Here is an 18,382-nt window from a genome sequence, read left to right as displayed (position 1 = left end):
AGAGTTTTTGCCTTTGTTCTTACTGCAAAGTGATTCCATGTCAATATAAGAAAACACTGCTGCAGAAGACAGGGTACGTGAGATTCAAGCACACTGGTGCAGATACAACACATCATCCTTTACTGACAGGCACTTAATGAGTGGCTGCTAAAACACTAAAACAAACAAATGCTGGCTTGGCAAAGAAATCCCACACATGAGCTAATTGTTCCCCTCTAAGCAAGCCTTTTTGCCCTTTAAGCACAGCACGTGCGGCAGATCATCAGAGAAGACCCTAGGCCCAAGCCATGTGCAGGCATTAAATATTACAAAGGATATCGCCCTTTGAAAACATACATTGCCATAACAAAATGATGAAAGGGGAACAGCAAAAATAGCAAATTGAGAATCAAAGCTCCACTTTCCACATGTGGAAACATTTTCTTGAATCATAGCCTACTCCATCAGTCCTGATCGGTTGCTTTCATTATTTTGGAAGATACGTAGGAAGCATTGAAAACCCAGGCTCATTTTAGAGGAATCGCTGGTCCTTGGGAGGGCTGACCACTGACAGCAACAGAACTCATCATGCAGGCAGTTGATAAGGTCACATTTGCAAACCGACTCTTTTTTCTAGAGCTCTCAGTTTTGGAAGTGCACCTTCTACTCGGGAGGAAACACATTCTGTGACTACAAACCCCAATCCAGGTTGATAAGGTGATTTCACATGTTTGTTTTTCTTGTGTTGTAGGAATGTGGTGTCTGTAGGTCACTGCAGGCCTAGTGCTGTGAGGGCCGGTGTAGAGCACTGGCTAAAAACTCTATATAGATTAAAAGGGAGAAAAAATGTGGCGGGGGGCTCTCTCAAATTCCTAAAGCTTGAGTGGTCACTGTAGCCACTGGTCCATATTTCCTTCTAGAAGAAGCATTTCTTACAACCTTGGAACACCCATGTGTATCCAAATAATATTTCTTAGAAGAAGACGGGATGTGCCCTGTGACCTCCAATACAGCCTACCTCCTAAAGCCAGGAGGAGAAGAGGACCAGGCACGTTGACTGGTGTGTTTGACGGGTGATAGAAAATAAAAACCAGAAACATAGTTTACAACTCCTATGAAGAGAGTAGTTGAGAGAGAGAGAGAGAGAGAGAGAGAGAGAGAGAGAGAGAGAGAGAGAAAATCAAGCTAATGGCATCCAACTTAAAAAAAAAAAAATCTAAAACAGGCTTGCATATGCCATACACATGCTGCCTACATCTCTGAGGCCAGAAGCAAATTACAGTGTGCCAAAATTCAGACTGTTCATCTTATTTATATTATTTTTATTATAGTTTTGCACTGTACAGCCAGGAGTGAGGTGGGTTTGAGAGAGTGGCAGAGGGTACAGAGGAAGATTCATCTGAAAGCTTAAACTTCAGGGATTCTCATTTGAGGCATCTCTGTTATCTCTGGGCTGATTCCTAGCAATGTTTTTGTATAGCCGTTTTTGCAAAAGTGTCATTAGTTATGACTAATTAATTTCCTTTTCCACTTTGACTTCCCCTATGTTAAACATCCCTGCTTGATCTAGGAGCATTGGAATGTCCATGGGCATTTTGAGTGAGGACACATTTCTTTTGTGATAAGAGGGAAATATGTACTAGGTTCACAGTCATTCCATCAAGTTCAAGTTCCTATGAACCGCATCAGTGTAGGCACAGCTTCTATAGCAGCCCTTGGCCCCAGGTACTGACTCACCCTGTGCTGCCCGTGGACGGCTGCAGACCTTAGCCACCAGAGAACTGCATCTTACAGCACTTGGATGGGGCTATGTGGCCGGAGCAGAAGGGAAAGAAGAGTGAAGCACTGAGATCCAAAAGCCAGTCCATGGGGAATTCTTCAATCATTAGATTGGTAAAGTTTTAAAGAGAGCTTAGTTCTCATAAGCCCTAGCCAAAGGTAACAGTTTTTTCCTGCCAGGAGTATATATAACAGATTGCACACCCATTTATAAAAGTGACATATAATTTCTTCTTTGTTGAAGAAAATAGAGAATAATTGGATTTTCCCATAATTTCTATGTCTAGAGGGCATAAGCCTCTAGTTTGACGCTAAACAGAAAGTATGGCTTGCAGTCGATCATAGATAAAAGAAATTTAAGAAGAGTCTTACCCAATTCTTCAACATTTCTGAAATCAGCACATTTCCAGGGAAAAATTGTGAATCTGAGTCACCCTTCTAAACTCTTGGTACCAAAAGGACAAATTTCGATCCTTCTTGGGAGAAGAAGACTGACTTATCTTTCTACTCCTTCTAAGGGATATAATGCAAAGTCACAGTCTCATGAAGAAGAGATCAAAGGGCAGGCAGCAAAAAGACACAGGGATAAGAAGACAATAGGGATGATGAGCCGCTTAATTAAGAAATCTGCATTTTTCTTCTGGATTTTGTGATGCTTCTAACCTTTGCAGCTTTCTTCCATTTGAAACTTGTGATTTTCCTTTCCCGTCTGTTTGTACAATTTTAAATGATTTTTCTTTTAAAGATCCCTGATTATGGATGTTTCAGGACCTACAAATAACCCTTGCTTGGGAGAGTAATGAGATAAAGAAGGAGTGTGGTAAAGACACTTTAGAAAACCACCCGTGGCATGGAAATGGAAGGAGACCCTGATGGTTATACAAAATTACATACAAGAGGAAGTGAGGGGAAAGGGGAAAAAAAAACAAGGGGGAGAAATGAATTACAGTACATGGGGTAGAGAGAGAAGATGGGAGGGGAGGGGATGGGGGATAGTAGAGGATAGGAAAGGCAGCAGAATACAACAGACACTAGTATAGCAATTATGTAAAACAGTGGATGTGTAACCGATGTGATGCTGCAATCTGTATCCGGGGTAAAAATGGGAGTTCATAACCCACTTGAATCAAAGTGTGAAATATGATTTGTCAAGAACTATGTAATGTTTTGAACAACCAGCAATAAAAATTAAAGAAAAAAAAAAAAGAAAACCACCCGTGGTTTTCTGTGGAGATGCTGCCCATCTGAGCTGCTGCGTGTCCCAGCCACTGTTTGGGAAGCAAAATGGACACTGGGATGTGAAGGAAGGACCCCTGGAGCTGAAGCCAAGTCTGCTGTAAAAAAGGTCACTGCTCTGCCCAAGGATAAACCTGACCCTCTTCTTCTTTCTGCGGTGGCCACAGGTGACCACATTCATTCTTGTGGTAATAAAGGTAGCTAACGTTTACTGAATACTTTGCCCCCCTGCCAACCTTGGGCATAAACTAAGTGATTGGAGTTAGTCCTCAGGATCGTCCTCTTCAGACATTGCTTATGACCCTCATTTTTAGGTGCTATCTAATACTCTGTCCTCTAACAGATACTTCACAGCTGATGATGGGTTTACATCCTGCTCAACCCATCATTGGTTGAGAATAGTAAGGCAAACTTGGGTTAATTCACGTAACCTACGGAACATCATAGTTTAGCAACACAGCACACTGTAGAGTGCTGGTGCTTTACCCAGGTGATCTCATGACTGACGGATCTGCAGCTTGCTGCCCAAAAGCAGACAAGACAAGAAAGACTCATATTGCATATTGCCAGTGTGGGGAAATATCAAAATTTAAAGTACAGTTTCTACTGGATGTGTACTGTTAAGCCAAAGAATTGTTAAGTGGAACAAGTTGAGGACTATCTGTATTAGTGATTCCCACAAATGATATTAGGAATCGCTTGTTACTGATTGCCAACCTCTACCGCCAGATGTGTTTATTCTTTAAGTCTAAGGTGGGGCTCCTGACATTATATGTATATTTTTAAAGTGTCCCCATCCCCAGTGATTCTGATGCTGTTTGTTTGTTTGTTTGGTACTGGGGATTGAACTCAGGGGCACTGGACGACTGAGCCACATCCCCAGCCTTATTTTGTATTTTATTTAGAGACAGGGTCTCACTGAGTTGCTTAGTCCCTTGCTTTTGCTAAGGCTGGCTTTGAACTCTCAATCCTCCTGCCTCAGCCTCCCCAGCTGCTGGGCTTAGCGGCATGCAGCACAGTGCCTGGTCCTCTGTTTGGGCTTTTGTAAGCATTTACTTATTCGCAAATGTGAGATGAGGCTCCTTCAGCCCTGGATATTCAGCTGGAGTGTGTACATGAAAACCACTGAAAAGCTTTTAAAACATCCCAGCGCTCAGGCCCCAGATCAATTAAATCAGAATCTCTGGAAGTCAGGTCTGGCTGGAGCAGGGTGTTTGTTAGAGCTCCCCAGATGAATCTAAAATTCATCCAGGAATTGACAACCATCACTTTAGCCAATGAACAGACTGTGAACCACAAAAACATTGCTTAAGCAAAATACATCAAAAAAGGCCATCAATCACTGTATCTCTAATAAATAAATGCACTGTTGCTGAATTTTTCCCAAGATAAATAACAGTGAGAATGCAGTCTATTAAACAACAGTAGCATTTCACATCTGTAGATTCTTCTGTCTTTGCTACATACTTTTTCATACATCCCCTTATTTAATTATTACAACACTATGAAGCTATATCCTCATTCAGTAATGGAGAAAGTGAAGACCAGGAGACTTAGACTTTTTGTCTAATTTTTCCTTGAGCAAATTATTCTCTGCTTTTCTCTCAAAGCCTCTATATGTTGAAATGCAATTATTTGTGTACTTGACTCTTTCCCATGAGGCCATGAGCAATTGAAAATGGGTTAGTATGTTATTTTGAATATCCCTTTAATCCAGCCGTGCTGGGCAGTAGACAGCAGGGCTGGGAGCAGGTAGACGCTGCCCGGGACTTGGGAAGTCCTGTCTGGATTGCATTCAGACCACCCCTGGTCAGTACAGCTGCATTCTGCTTTTGGCTTCCCTACCACTTCCCGGCCCCCTCAACTTGGCTCTGAAGACTGCTAACCCAGCAGCCCTGTAGTTAACCTGGCCTCTGTGGCTGGGGAACTAGTTTAGACCTGCAACCTTGGCTTTCCTCTTAGCAACTGCTTTCCAGATCCCCCATGGGAATTACCTCCCAGCTGCAAACAGGGCTGTGTGGGTGAGAGGCACTTGCTGCCCTCGGGCCAAGCAGCCCAGGTTGGCCAGAGTCTGACCATGGACAAGTCTGAGGACTGATCAGGCATATCAGTGGCTCAATGGAATTGTGGTTGGGTGGGAATAAAAATTTTTCCAGGCCTGGTTGCTAATAATTCACTGTTCTTTTCAGTACACTTTAAGATGTAAATAAAAATCGTAAGAAAGCCCCCTGCTTACTTGATTTTGAAGCTAAGTTTTTATGTAACTTGATGAGACAAGAGGGAAGACAAATCTGGAGATGAAAAGAAAGTGGGAGGTGGAGGCAAGGAGCCAGGCCCTCAACACTCCTATAACCACAGAAATGACTGGAAAAGATGGAATGATCTTGACTCAGTAATTACCCCAAATACCATACTGGGGGACATTTGACTCTGAACTAAGGTTTCAGAAAAGCTTCAAATGGACACACCAATCTTATTCTTTCTTGAACCTCCCAGCTAGGGAGGTTGTTTTCCAAAATTCTTTCAGATTTACAACTTGTCGTTGGAATTATTTTACGTAAAATTTTCAAATGGTTGTCAAACTTGGGAAGATTTCCCTCAAGCTTCTTTTATATATGATCTATTGGAAACACAGTTGCTGTGGTATATACTCTTCAAGCATAGGAATTCTGGAGAAATTTCATCTCCAGAAACCCTGTCTGCCCATGGGAAAATGAAGCCCAAGGCAGGGATATGCAAGTGTCTGGTCCCCTTGGGCAAGGCTTCCAAGAAGCTGTCCCTTCAAAGCAAGGCCAGAAATTCCATGAGTGGGGGAGGGGAGTGGAGGGAGGGACAGCCACAAGGGTCCAGAGTTGTTTAGACATTACACACAATTTCTTAAGGGATTATGCACCACCAAGCAAACCTAAAAATACAAAGGCCAGCTGTGCCCGCCTGCTTGCAAACAGTGAGGTGAGCCAGCAAGCAAGAAGAGACTGTCAAGCCACTCAAGCAAACCTTATTACCAAAAAACCCATCTGCCAAGCCAGAGTGACACTGAGCGACACCTTCTTCCAGAGCCAGGCAAGGGGAAGTGCTCCTACTTTCTACTCTGCCTCCTTCCCTTCCTTCTGCCCAACCAGGCTGGCCCCTCTCACAATGGGCTGGGGCTGTCAAGACTGACATCTTCATGACAAGCAGGGATATAGCCTAATGCCACTAATGTAGACTGAAGGTAGGAGAAGGCAGATGCTGTTGTCTCTCCTTTTTGAAGTATTCTGCATCCCTAGCCAGCTGACTCAGAAGTGCTACCCTCTTGCAGAAAATGCCCTCCCCAGGCTGAGGTATAGCTTAAGTAGAACATTTGCTTTGTATGCATGAAGTCTTGGGTTTGATCTACAGCACTGAAAAAAAAAAACCCAGAAAACGTTCTTTTTCTCAGATTTAGCTGTAGGTTCTGTACAAGTGTCAGAGGTCCCTGTGTAAAACCACCAAAGGGAGAGGGAGGTGAAGAAAAGAGACCATATTGCTGCTTGGTGCTCTTGCTCCTGTCCCCCATAACCACACTCCCTTTACCAGCTGGTCACCCCTGCCCTTCCAAATGGCCCACAGACATTGAGTAAGCATCATCTATTGTGAGGGAAATGCGAACTAATGACAGAGCAGCCTTTGTCTTTGCAGCCAGAAGAACTGCAGTTTTAATCACAGGGCTCTGTCATTTACTTGCTGGGTGACTTTGCACAACCCACATCCTTCTCCAAGTTTCAACAACCTTATCTGTTAAATGGAGACATGCACACCTCCTTCAGAGGGTGGCCTTGAAAACGCTCATGGCACACCTCACAGGGCGCCTGGCACCTCGAGAAAGATGCACGATTAATGTTAACCGGTTCCCTATTGATTGTAACATGCTCCGGAGTCCTAAGCACAAGTGACAATAGATCACTCCCCTCCCCGCCTCACACTGCAAAAAAAAAGTAAGAGGAGATTGGCCCCACCTGGTAGACGGCCCTGGAGATGCACCATGGCTTCAACATCAGCAGTAGGACCCGAAAGTGTCCCCCTCGACAAGTCCTCAGTGCCTGGCAAGTGAGGTCCCAGCTGCATGGCACGTCCTCAGAGTCAGGCAGCCCCGCCGCCATGCCAGCTCCTGGGCCTCCTGCCTTTGCCCCTCCGCTCTCAGGCCCCACATACAGGGCTGTGTTCTTTCAGAAACACAGATTCCAATGCCACTAAGATTTAATCAGGCAAGGAAAAAATTCAGTCCAAATAACCCTGCTTCCTCTTGCTCTCCTCTCCCCCTACCTACCCTCACCACGCCCCTCACTAATCTTCAGAGACTGTTTTCCCTCAAGGATTAGCAGAAGGCTCCTAAATCAAAATGTTTTCTCCTTGTCTCTGGGGACTCACCAGGCACCAGGGAAAAATAAACCCCAGTGTGCAGATAATCACACATCCCTGCCTCTTGGTGGACTGCCCCGTAGACTGGCTCTTTTGGCAGGTCAAAACAGAACTTAGTGAACAGCGCAAATCCAGAGGCATTCCAGGGTGAGAAAGTGAAGCGAAGACTTGCAGCCTCCCCTGCCAACATTCCCAAGACATTCCATCTATTTTTCTTAACTCTTTAAAACTTGTAGAACCCAAGAGTGCCTGCAGGGTGAAACAAAAAAGTCCAATTTTATATCCACACTGGAGAGATTGCTATTTCTGTGGGCAACTTATAAAAAAACCTGGACGTTTTCTTTGGAAGTATCCCAGATTTAAGTTAGGATCAACAGAACTGCCGGGAAGCTTATCTGATACAGATAATATCCACATTCATGATTTTGGAGGAAAATGGATAAAGGAGGTCAAGGCAACCTATTTCGTTTTTCTCTCCAGAGTTTATAGAAAATCTCTGGTTATTTTATGGATAAATGACATGTGGAACTTAACCCCAAGCAGAGATATGCAGTTAGATGTGTCACAACTGCTTGTCATTTCACTCAAGTCCCTTTGATTGTTGATTATTTTTTAACCATGTTTCAAAAGGACATATGCATATTAATTCAATGTATTTTTATATTAAGAGATGAGATCCCAAAGCTGGAAGGGGATGTAAAGGATAAAGGAGGATATAGTCACAACACACAGCAGGATTCCTACAATTAAGAGAAGGAACAAGTTTAATCTGGTTTTTCTTTTCTTTTCTTTCTTTCTTTCTTTCTTTCTTTCTTTCTTTCTTTCTTTCTTTCTTTCTTTCTTTCTTTCTTCTTTAAGATAGGGTCTTGCTACAGAGCTCCCTAAAGGTTCTGGGACTGGCCTCAAACTTGTGATTCTCCTCCCTCAGCCTCCTGACTCATTGGGATTAAAGGCATGTGCCACCATGCCTGGCTAAATTTGATCTTAACATCATTTTGGTTGCATAGTTCAGAAAACCATGGCTACTATCAGCTCATATTTCTCTTCTGAATATTTATTAACTTATTTATTTATCTTTGCTTCAACTCTATCCTTTAATCTCACCAGAGCATAACCTACTAGCCTACTGGAGTATCCTGGAGTCAGACACACCCGAGCTTAAACTTGGCCCTACCAATTCTTGCATGACCTTACACAAGTTGATTAACTTCTTTGGTAATCTTTGGAATAGAAAATAATAATGGAAATGGAAATAATATCTACCTCATTGGGTTGTAGCAAAGATTGAATGAGGTGATATATTTAAAATGAATAATCTGGTGTATGATATTTTTTAAGCACTCATTATGATCTGCTAATTCAAGGATTTACCCATCACTGATAAAGCTCTTGAGATAATTTCAAAATTTGTTTTTCTCTAAATCATCTTCTCTTAGTCCCCTTTCTTCTTTTTGCAAGGATCTATGCATTCATTTAGTTTAAACTTTTTTTTGCTGTTGAGTTTTATCATTTTTCCATGAATGATTCTCAGTAAACACTATACATGATTTTATTCCTGTATATAATTGCTTTATCTCTATATTCCTGGAATAAAAGTGCAGGTGTTGGGAGGGGGACAGGACAAAAAAAAATCTTGCCTTTCTACAAATACCTCATCAACAGGGTCAGTTTTATTTAAAAGGGGAAGGAAAGAAGGAGAAAGAAAACTAAGAACAGTATGCAGAAAATAATGGTTCCATCATCATTAGCTAACTGACTTGGTATTTTCAAGAAAAAACCTAATGCAAGATATATGCTAGTCCTGCATATGCTCCCTAAAGCTCTCCATGCTTGGGAAATTTGGCTGTGAACCAGACTCTTATCCAAAGCATGTAATTATGAAACAGATAGGGAAGTTCTAAAGGCATTGTTTTATTCTATGATTAAATAATATGACTTTAAAAATTTTTTAAAAAGTTAAATATATATTTAGCTTATGGTCTGGGAATTTAAGTATAAAGGTGCCATAATAAATTTTCTAAAACCCATGACTGAATGTAAACATATGAATTCCTGAGAACAGCTAGACACACTCATACTGTCCTGAAATTTTACCAACGGTGGGGACCAGTGGATAGCCTCCATGGAGGCTTGCTCTGGGGTTTAGAATCTGAGCCTGGTGATGGACCTGAGGTCTGAGTCCACCTACATGTGGGGTGACAGATTGCTTGTGCCCAAGCACAGGTTGGGCATCCTACTGGATTTCACTGCCAGACTCTTCATCTGTCTCCCTGACTCTGACCTAGACTTTAGGTTACTGACTCAAACAATCACAAGGATATTCAAAGGTTTGCAAATGTGATGCTACTACTGTATGATGTCCTGAGCTTTTAAAAAGAATTTAGAATCCTCAAAGCAATTAGATTTACACATTTGGGTGTCTCTGTGAGCATGTGTGTATGCATATGTGTTTGTGTGAGTGTGTGTGTGTGTGTGTGTACACACTTTGATCTTGCAGATGAGAAAAGCACAGTGCAGAGGTCCAGAGTGACCTGCCTGCCACAGTAATGTTGTGATGGAGCCAGACCATGACACCAGGGCTGTTGACTGGATTTGTCTTCCTAACCCCCAACTTTTTTCATCACTTAATTTTTTCTTGGAAAATAACAGAAAATAAGGGTTTTTCTGGGCAGTTTTCCATTTACATAGTAGATAAAAATAATTATGAAGTAAAGGAGCAGGACAGAGTGATCCCTGAAGGGTGAGGAGCACCTTAGACTAGAAAGGAAGAATTACACAGTCACTCCCCTCCTGTGAGACTTTTTGGCTAATGTTCGGGATGGAAAGAGTCAAAGCATGGAGTGAGTTGGCCCCATTGGGTCCATGGCTGAGAGGCTGCCTATTATACGCCTTGGGGAACATTACCAGGAGCGCTGAAGTCTTGGGCCCAGGGTTTCACATTTGGGAAGGGAACCCAACAATCATGGCTAACTGGGGAGGGAGGCAGGCATGGTAAAGCCACTGGTTACTACCTGGGACAGAGCAGCAGACACAGAGGGGAATGGCTCAGAGGAACAGGGACAGCACTCACTGAGCCTCCCCCCAGGTGCCTTGCTCACAGCCCCCACCTGGGTCCAGCTCATTGTCATCTTTCCTGTCTCAGCTCCTCTGTGTCTCTGCTCCAGCTCTCGGATCCTTCTTCCCTGTTTTTGTTAAGACAGAGGAATTTTTTTTTAAAGTCAATAAATGCTTTGCCTGATTCTGGGGATGTTTTAAGACATAAAAATACTTGGGAAAACTAAGTTGGAAGTCATGTGTAGCATAATCATGAACAAAATTTGCAAATACATAATTACTCAGGAAATAGCACATGCACAGAAAAGTATATTTATAGCAACCAGAGAAATATTTTAGGAAATGCTATCTAATGTAACACATCATCATTCAGTGATTATGACTGGCATTTATTTGAGAAAACATCAGCCCCAAGATTGGCTGAGGGATTTCTTTATGCCAGGTCAAAATCAACTGCTGGGGAGGTAAAAACAGCATTTTTGTTTTTTAAATTAATTAATTAAAACATTTTTTGGCACTGGGAACCCAAGGGTGCTTAACCACTGAGAAACATCCCCAGCAAATGGCATTTTAAAAAAGACACTCTTGGATGTGTTTTATTATCTTTTCCTGATAGGATCTGGAGGTAAAGGCTGGTAACTCCCACATCAAAGCCCAGATCATGGGTGGTCCCGCATCAGTCGAAGAAACCTCAGTCGGGAATGAAGACACAAGCCAGATCCATTCTCTTGGAAGAACTCAAGAAGATTCACAGGTGACTTATTCCAAACCAAAGTTAAGAGAGGTAATAGGAAAACATCGGTTTTCCACAGAAATGTCTATTGACCAATTTCAAGTTTTGAAGAAAGCCCATTTGAGGGGGGTGGGGTGTTGTGTGAGTTGACTGACAATTCATGAATTTCTTCAGCTCTGAGCTCCTAATTCTCATTTGAATCTGGCATTCTTCTGCCTCCCAACATAGGACCCAAACCAAGACTTAAACTTCGTGTACATTTCTTTCTTTCTTTCCTGCCGTGTTATGTTTTTGTCATGAATTCTCCATGTATAATCACAATTCCCAGTGGAGGCAGAGCTGAAGCTTTGTTCTTTAAATGAAGGTGGCCCATAACTCTTTGTCAGTGTTCTTAAATACACACACACACACACACAAACAAAAAAACTCATTGAGATATAATTTATATGCCATGCACTTTATCCATTCCAAGTATACCATTCAATGATTTTATGGATCTATAGGGCTGTACCACCATCACCACAACCTAATTTTAAAATATTTTCATTACTCCAAAGAGAAACCCTATACCTGTGAGTTGTGATGGTTGCTTCCCATTTCTCCTTGCTCCCTCCCCCAGCCTCTGACTATCTACTTTCTATCTCTACAATTTTGTCTATCCTGGGCATTTTATATCCATGGGGTCCTTGTATGTCATTAGCATAATGCTTTTTAATAGCATGCATCAGTATTTCATTTCTTTTTCTTGCTGAATAAATATTCCTGTATGAATAGATCACATTTTTGCTTTTTCTATTTATCAGTTGATGGGCGTTTGGGTTATTCTAGTTTGGGGCTATTCTGAATAATGCTATGAGTGTCTGCATATGTCTGAAGATGTTTGGTATAGATGTATGTTTTCCATTTCTCTTGGGTATATATACCGAGGGGGTGGAATTGCTAGGTCTACGGAACTGCCAGATTGTTTTCCAAACCAGCCATATCATTTCACATCCCCAGAAGCTGCCTAGGAGGGCTCTGATTTCTCCAGATCCTTACTGCACTTGTTATTGCCCAACTTTTTGATTTTGGCCATTGTAGTGGGTGGAAAGTGGTGGCATTCTTGCTTTCCTTACTAAATCCCATGCCATGGTCTTTGGGTAGGTGGCTGTAAGCAACCAGCAGAAAGGACTGCTTTTAAGGGGCTAGGCCACTCTTCCTCCTGCCTTATCCCCTGGGCATGCTGCAGCTCATGGACTCTGGGGAAATGGAGACTGACAACCGAAAGGTCCAGCATTTCCTCTCCCTTCTGCATCAGCTCCTCCCCCAGCCCATTCTGCTCCTGACAATCTCACGCCCACCATCTGGGGCAAAAGTCCAAATACTGTTGGAAGTTACCATTTGTCACTTTATAATCCCTGTTCCAACTCTTTGGAAAAAGGATATTTAGAAATAGCTCTTGCCTGTTTAAGTGAGTGGGCGATGTGCAAAACCCAAACAGTCTTTTGAAATCCGGAGGCATTTCAGGACTGCTCACTAACACATTTAATCCCATATTTGGATCTGGAAAGTATCCCAGCTCTGACAAAGAGTCATCATTGCATCACCATGTCTCAACCTAAGAACCCCAAAGACCCATTTATATAAATGCTTGGGAACTCACTATGTTCATTTGAGGGGGTTGGGAGAATAATTTTTTAAAAAATGCTTGGCTGTATATATAAAAATATTTTGGGTCCCTGGGAAAGTACAAGAGAGACAGGAGCTGCCCTCTGGCTTAAGCACTCTGGAGCAGCCAAGAGCCAAGTTTAGAAATATTCCCCCATGCTCTACAAACCGTCATGCTAGTGATCCTTTGGCCACAAGAGTGATGTCATCTATCAGTTACCCTGTAAGAAAAGTAAGCTCTCATATACACCCCAGACTCCCACAGAAATTAAATCAGTGCAAGCTCTGAATAAATAATTAAATGCCCTCAACTCCCATAATCTCATCCTACTTGGTTTCCATGGAACTCAATGGCCAAGGATGATACTTAAGTGTATATTTTGCAACTTATGTTTACACAATCACAGCCTTAAGTGGGAAAAAAAAAGAGGGTTTTTGTTTTGCTTAGGGGTTAGAAACATTCAGAAGAGCAATGGTCTGGAATCTGTCAATAGTTGAGTTTTTTTTGTTTTTTTTTTGGTACCAGGTATTATACTCAGGGGTGCTTACCCACTGAGCCACATCTCCAGCCTTTTTTTTTTGGATTTTGTTTATAGACAGGGTCTCACAGAGTTGCTTATGGCCTCACTAATATGCTGAGTCTGGACCTGGTGGTCTTCCTGCCTTAACCTCCCGAGCCAGTGGGATTACAGGCATGTGACACCATGCCTGGCCCCAATAGTTGATTTGTAAAGTGAAAGTTCTAGTCCCACAAAAAAGGAGGGTCTGCTTGCTTGGGAGCCATCTCCACAGCTCAGAGCCTCTTTCTTTCCACAGGGGAAGATGGAGCTGAGTTAATGTGCATGGGAGAGTTGTCTGGGGGAATAATTAACACCTTCCCTCCAAGAGGAGCTGAGAGAGATTAGTAGACTGGTGACTAGAAGCTGTGAGGAGGTTTGAGGACAGATCAGAGAGGAGAAAGTTCAGGTCTCATGGTGTAGAAGAGGACAAGTGGAATTTATAAGCCTCTGCCTCCTCCTGGTGCTGGAGGTTGAACCTTATGCATGCCAGGCAAGTGCTCTACCAATGAGCTACCTGCACAGCCCCTCTATATCTTCTAATTGGCAATCTTACTTTCCTTTTATCCTGAGTGTCTTAAACTTGATGGGAATGCAGAGACCATTGAATGAATGAAAATGTGTATTTTCTTGTGGTGCTGGGGATGGAACCCAGGGCCTCCCATATGCTAGGCAGAGGCTTTAGCACTGAGAGGCATCCCCAGCTCTGAAGTGTGTCTTGTCTGGGAAAGCACAGGAAGTGCCTTTTCCTGCTGCTTTTGGGCGACCACACCTACACATGCTCTGCCCTGGTGTGGCTTAAACACCCCAACCTGCAGAATGGCTGTTTCTCTCATTTCAGCTTCTGAAAAAGCAGGATCATGATGGTTAGTCTTATATCTCCTTTCTCATTCAAAAGTGAAAATGTCACACACATGGCAAAGACAAGGTTGGAAGCTTGATGAGTGGGACTGGAAAGGCCCTCTAATGTAGTCGCTGTAGGTTGGATGCACCTGCTGAGCTAATGACTCTGGGAAGCCATTTTCTAGATTACATTTTTCCCCCTCACTTTCTTAGAATGCTCTTCTCAAGGGGAAAAGGAAAGCAGGTGTAAAGGAAGACTGGTCATATGAAAAATCCAGCTGGGAAACTGTCTATGAGTGTGACATGGCCCCACCCCAGAGCTCTGTGTCACAGCGTCACTGAGTCCAGAGTCTGGGACTCCTCCAAACTCTTAACTGTGCCTGGTGGGTAGAGGACTGCATTCCCACATGGCTGCACTGAAACCTCTTTTATTGTATTTCATCACATATTCTATAGAGTTAGCCCTCCATATTTGTGGACTACACAACTGTAGATTCAACCAACTACAGATTGGAAATGGATTTTTATAAAATTGCATCCAGGCATGATGGTGCATGTCTGTCATGCCAGCCATATGGGAAGTTGGAGCAGGAGGATTGCAAATGAGGGCAGCCTTGGCAACTTAGCAAGACCCTCTGTCAAAATAAAACATAAAAGGGGCTGGGGATGTGGCTCGGTGGTAGAGTACTCCTGGGTTCAATCCCTATACCCACCCTTAAACACATCTGTACTAAACATGTACAGACACTTTTTCTTGACATTATTCCTATACAATAAAGTAAAACAGCTATTTATAGAACATTTGTGTTGTATTAGATATTATAAGTAATCTAGAGGTGATTTATATTATACAGGAGGATATGCAAAGATTCTAAGAAAATATCACATCATTTCATATAAAGGACTTGAGCATCTAGGGATTTTTGGTAGCTGCATGATGACCAAGGGATGACAGTATATGCTAGAGAAATCTGGAACCTTCTGTGAAGGGATTTATAGGTAATAGGTTAAGTTAAATATATATATATATATATATATATATATATATATATATATATATAATTTTAACAAAATTCCCCTTTTGAAACAACACTCAAAACATAAATGACAGAAAAAGCCAAATAATACAACTGAAATGGACTTTTGTATTATATATCCAAAGTAAGCCAAAAAATGAATCCTTTGCTGTGCACAAAATCAGTCCGGTTTTAGGATAAGCTTATTAATTTAGTGAGCTGCTTAGACTTCTGCTGAATAACTCAAGCTGTAATTTCTCATTAAGATCATTTACAGATAAATGTCTTTTGGAACCATTTAAATTAGCTCGACCATAGGTGGTGTCTGCTTTGTATCCTTGGCTAAGAATGGTAGATATGGGTTAGGATTTGATGACAGACACTGAAAAAAATCAAGAGCTAACAATTATCTTGGGGTAGGAGATCTAGGCAAATTGGAAATCAGGAGAGTGGCATAGGCATCCAGAGCCATCCACAATTTACAGGTTAAGATGAATCTTTGAGTTCAAGGAAATTATTAAAGTATCTGTGAATGATGAATCCAGAGTTCAGGTCAACTGGGGGGCCAGAAAGCAGGCGAATAAAAGCAAAACAGGCTGAAAATATACAGGAAGAGGCCACGCCCAGTGACAGAGACCTAAAGAGGAGCCAGGTAGGTCAGGCCCTTATCCATCTGCCTGAGCCAGGGGATTTTGACATCCTACTGTCGGGGCAGAGGACTAGCTGCCTATAGGACATCAAGGACCTGAGGTGGAAGTAGATGAAGAGGAAGTGAGTCCAGGTCACCTGCCCTGCTACCTGTATCGGTCATCAAAGAATTCCTTCTATTTGCATCCTATGTCCTGCCAATTTCTGCTGGACCCTAGAAGTGAAGTATTTACTTGATCCTTCATGCAGTGTGTTGCTCAACTTGCAAGAGGTCCTTTTCCTCATTTGGAATAAAGAAAACTTCATCCTTCCTAAGCTGAGGCAACTCTGAAATGGGAGAGTCAGGATGGCCAGGTAGATACCCAATGGAAAGAAATGGAATGCCCTTTAATGATTTGAGAGAGAAAATGTAATTACACCCTCCAGGGGATGAAAATATCTGAAAATTTATAAGGGAAACTAGTTTAGACTTTATTATTTGATGAGCTATAAAACAAAATAGAATGAATCCCCTCCCCCACTTTTTTGTGGCACTGGAAATTGAACCCAAGGGTGCTCTACCACTGAGCTACATCCCCAGCCCATTTTATTTATTTTGAGACAGTGTCTCACCTTAAATTGTTATTCTCCTGCCTCAGCCTCCCAGGTTGCTGGGATTACAGGTCCACAGCACTGGCATGGCTGGTATTGATATTTTTAAGAAGTATTCAGAGTCTCTAATGTACAGCCGAGTTCCCACCCTCGTGGTGGTGTGGCTCCAGGGTCTTGGCCTGCTTCAGAATTGTCTGGAAGGGATGCTAAAACACATCTCTGGGCCTAACGTGTGTTTGTGACTCAGTAGATCTACTAGAGGGTTCAAGGATTTGTATTAAAAAGTTTCCAAGTGAGACAAGTGTCCTGGCCTTGGGGCTACCTTGAGAGCCCTGGGTCTAGACCCATTATACTCTTTAGTTCTTGGGCTTAAGATGATTGAAAGAAATAGAAGCCATCAGTGTTCTTAGCTGTATTGACTGTCCACAGCTTCATTTCTTGACACAGCTTCAAAAGACCACCCCCTACCTTTGAAGTAGCTTACCTACTCTGCTCTAGCAGAGTAGGTAAGCTACTGCAGGAGTTAATAAATAATCCTTTGTCCATACTCAAAATGGAAAATCTAACTTGTCACCCAACTTTTTCCTGCCTCTTCTATAAGAAAATTAAATAGTTAAAATATTTTGTTAAAAGCAATAGAATTTGGAGGGCTATGTCATAAAAGCCTATGTATTGCCTAGGTATTAGGAAAATGCTTTTGTTCCTAAACAAAACTGTTCTCTTAATGATATGATACTTTGGTACATGAGATCCCCACTGTCAGCAATAAAGCCATGAAACCGAGACCCTGGATCATTCACTTCTTTGTCTCTGGGGACCAGAGTCCAAAACATTCAGAGGTTACACACTGCATCCAACAAAGAGCATTTAGACTCTTGTTTTAGAAATGAGTGACTCATCCCTGGGTCATTTATTAGTCTCTCTCTCTCCTCCCTGACCACCAGGAAACTGCAGGCGACACACTCGGTTTGCATTATCTGGAGGCACAAAGGATACAAACGTTGCTGATCTGGGAACCTGACTTCCTGTTATTAAGGAGGACATCCTACAATTTAACTGAGCAAGATTTCTAACCTAAGTCGAAAACCTAATGATTTCAGAGTTTGCTTCCCACCTAAAATGAACTAGGTCCCAGCTGTAAGGGAGAAGAAGACAAAATGAAATCACTCCAAGGCAGGAGTGAGTGCCACGTTTGACGGACGTGGAGTGCCACGTCAAACATGCTTTCTTTTTTAAAGAAGGAGCTCTAAATTGAACAGAAAGGAACACATTTGAGATAGTATAGAAAATAATAACAAAAAATCTGATTAGACAGTAGGCTACGGAGATGTCTCAGATCTACTTATTATTATTTATACAAACAGAGAAGGAAATGAAAATGACTTCCTTCATGTCCAAAGACCACAATATGCCTCTAATCTGTGCAGAGAACTTTAGAATTACATACAATCCATTTAACCATGAAAAGGTTACAGATTTTTTTAAGGCCCTGGACTGTTCAGGTCGGCAGGACTCCCAAATTTAGAGAATGTGAACTTCTCATAACAGATTCTTTGACCTTGGTGGGGCATCAGGGAGAGAGAGCCCCTTGCAAAATGGGTTATACTTTTAATGTCTACAGTGTAGAAGACAGGAATGCATTTCAGGAAGGAATCCAGATGTGCTGTCTAGTGCTTTCTGTCTTATTACCCCCTGAGCCACAGGGATTTCATTTCTCACTGAGTGGGTTGGACAGTCACTACTGATCTTTGCCTGAATGTCCCTGTAAACTAGTTATGGTAAAGATGACAGGAAGAGATTTAACAGGGCAATGTGCATCTGTCTGTCTCTGAATCAAATGAGAAAGGACAATCATCCATACTCAAAGATCTCCCAAGGACTTGAGAACCTTGACCATGAAGCATCCTCCCTGGAACCTA

At 42.2% G+C, this 18,382-nt stretch overlaps 1 protein-coding gene across 6 annotated transcripts in view; it reads right to left on the bottom strand.

The window, feature by feature from the left end:
* Window positions 1–18,382, bottom strand: part of Frmd4a (FERM domain containing 4A) — a 581,879-nt gene that overhangs the window by 263,495 nt on the left and 300,002 nt on the right. Inside the window, exon 1 of one of the 6 annotated variants that reach the window (XM_058575146.1) lies at window positions 6,972–7,213. The exons of 4 other annotated variants lie outside the window; for them this stretch is intronic. In XM_058575146.1, coding sequence (XP_058431129.1) covers window positions 6,972–7,115 — 144 coding nt within the window. In that variant the 5' untranslated portion in view covers window positions 7,116–7,213. Of the gene's footprint in view, window positions 1–6,971; window positions 7,214–18,382 lie in introns of those variants that run through there. One more of the 6 variants, XM_046432433.2, reaches the window with a different exon arrangement.

This window comes from Marmota monax, unplaced genomic scaffold (genome assembly GCF_021218885.2).
Source record: "Marmota monax isolate L192 unplaced genomic scaffold, Marmota_monax_Labrador192_F-V1.1 WCK01_AAM20220418_F8-fsc00090, whole genome shotgun sequence".
NCBI lineage: Eukaryota > Metazoa > Chordata > Mammalia > Rodentia > Sciuridae > Marmota > Marmota monax.
Note: the sequence above shows the minus strand (reverse complement) of the source record. Positions and strands in the feature narration are given on the sequence as shown.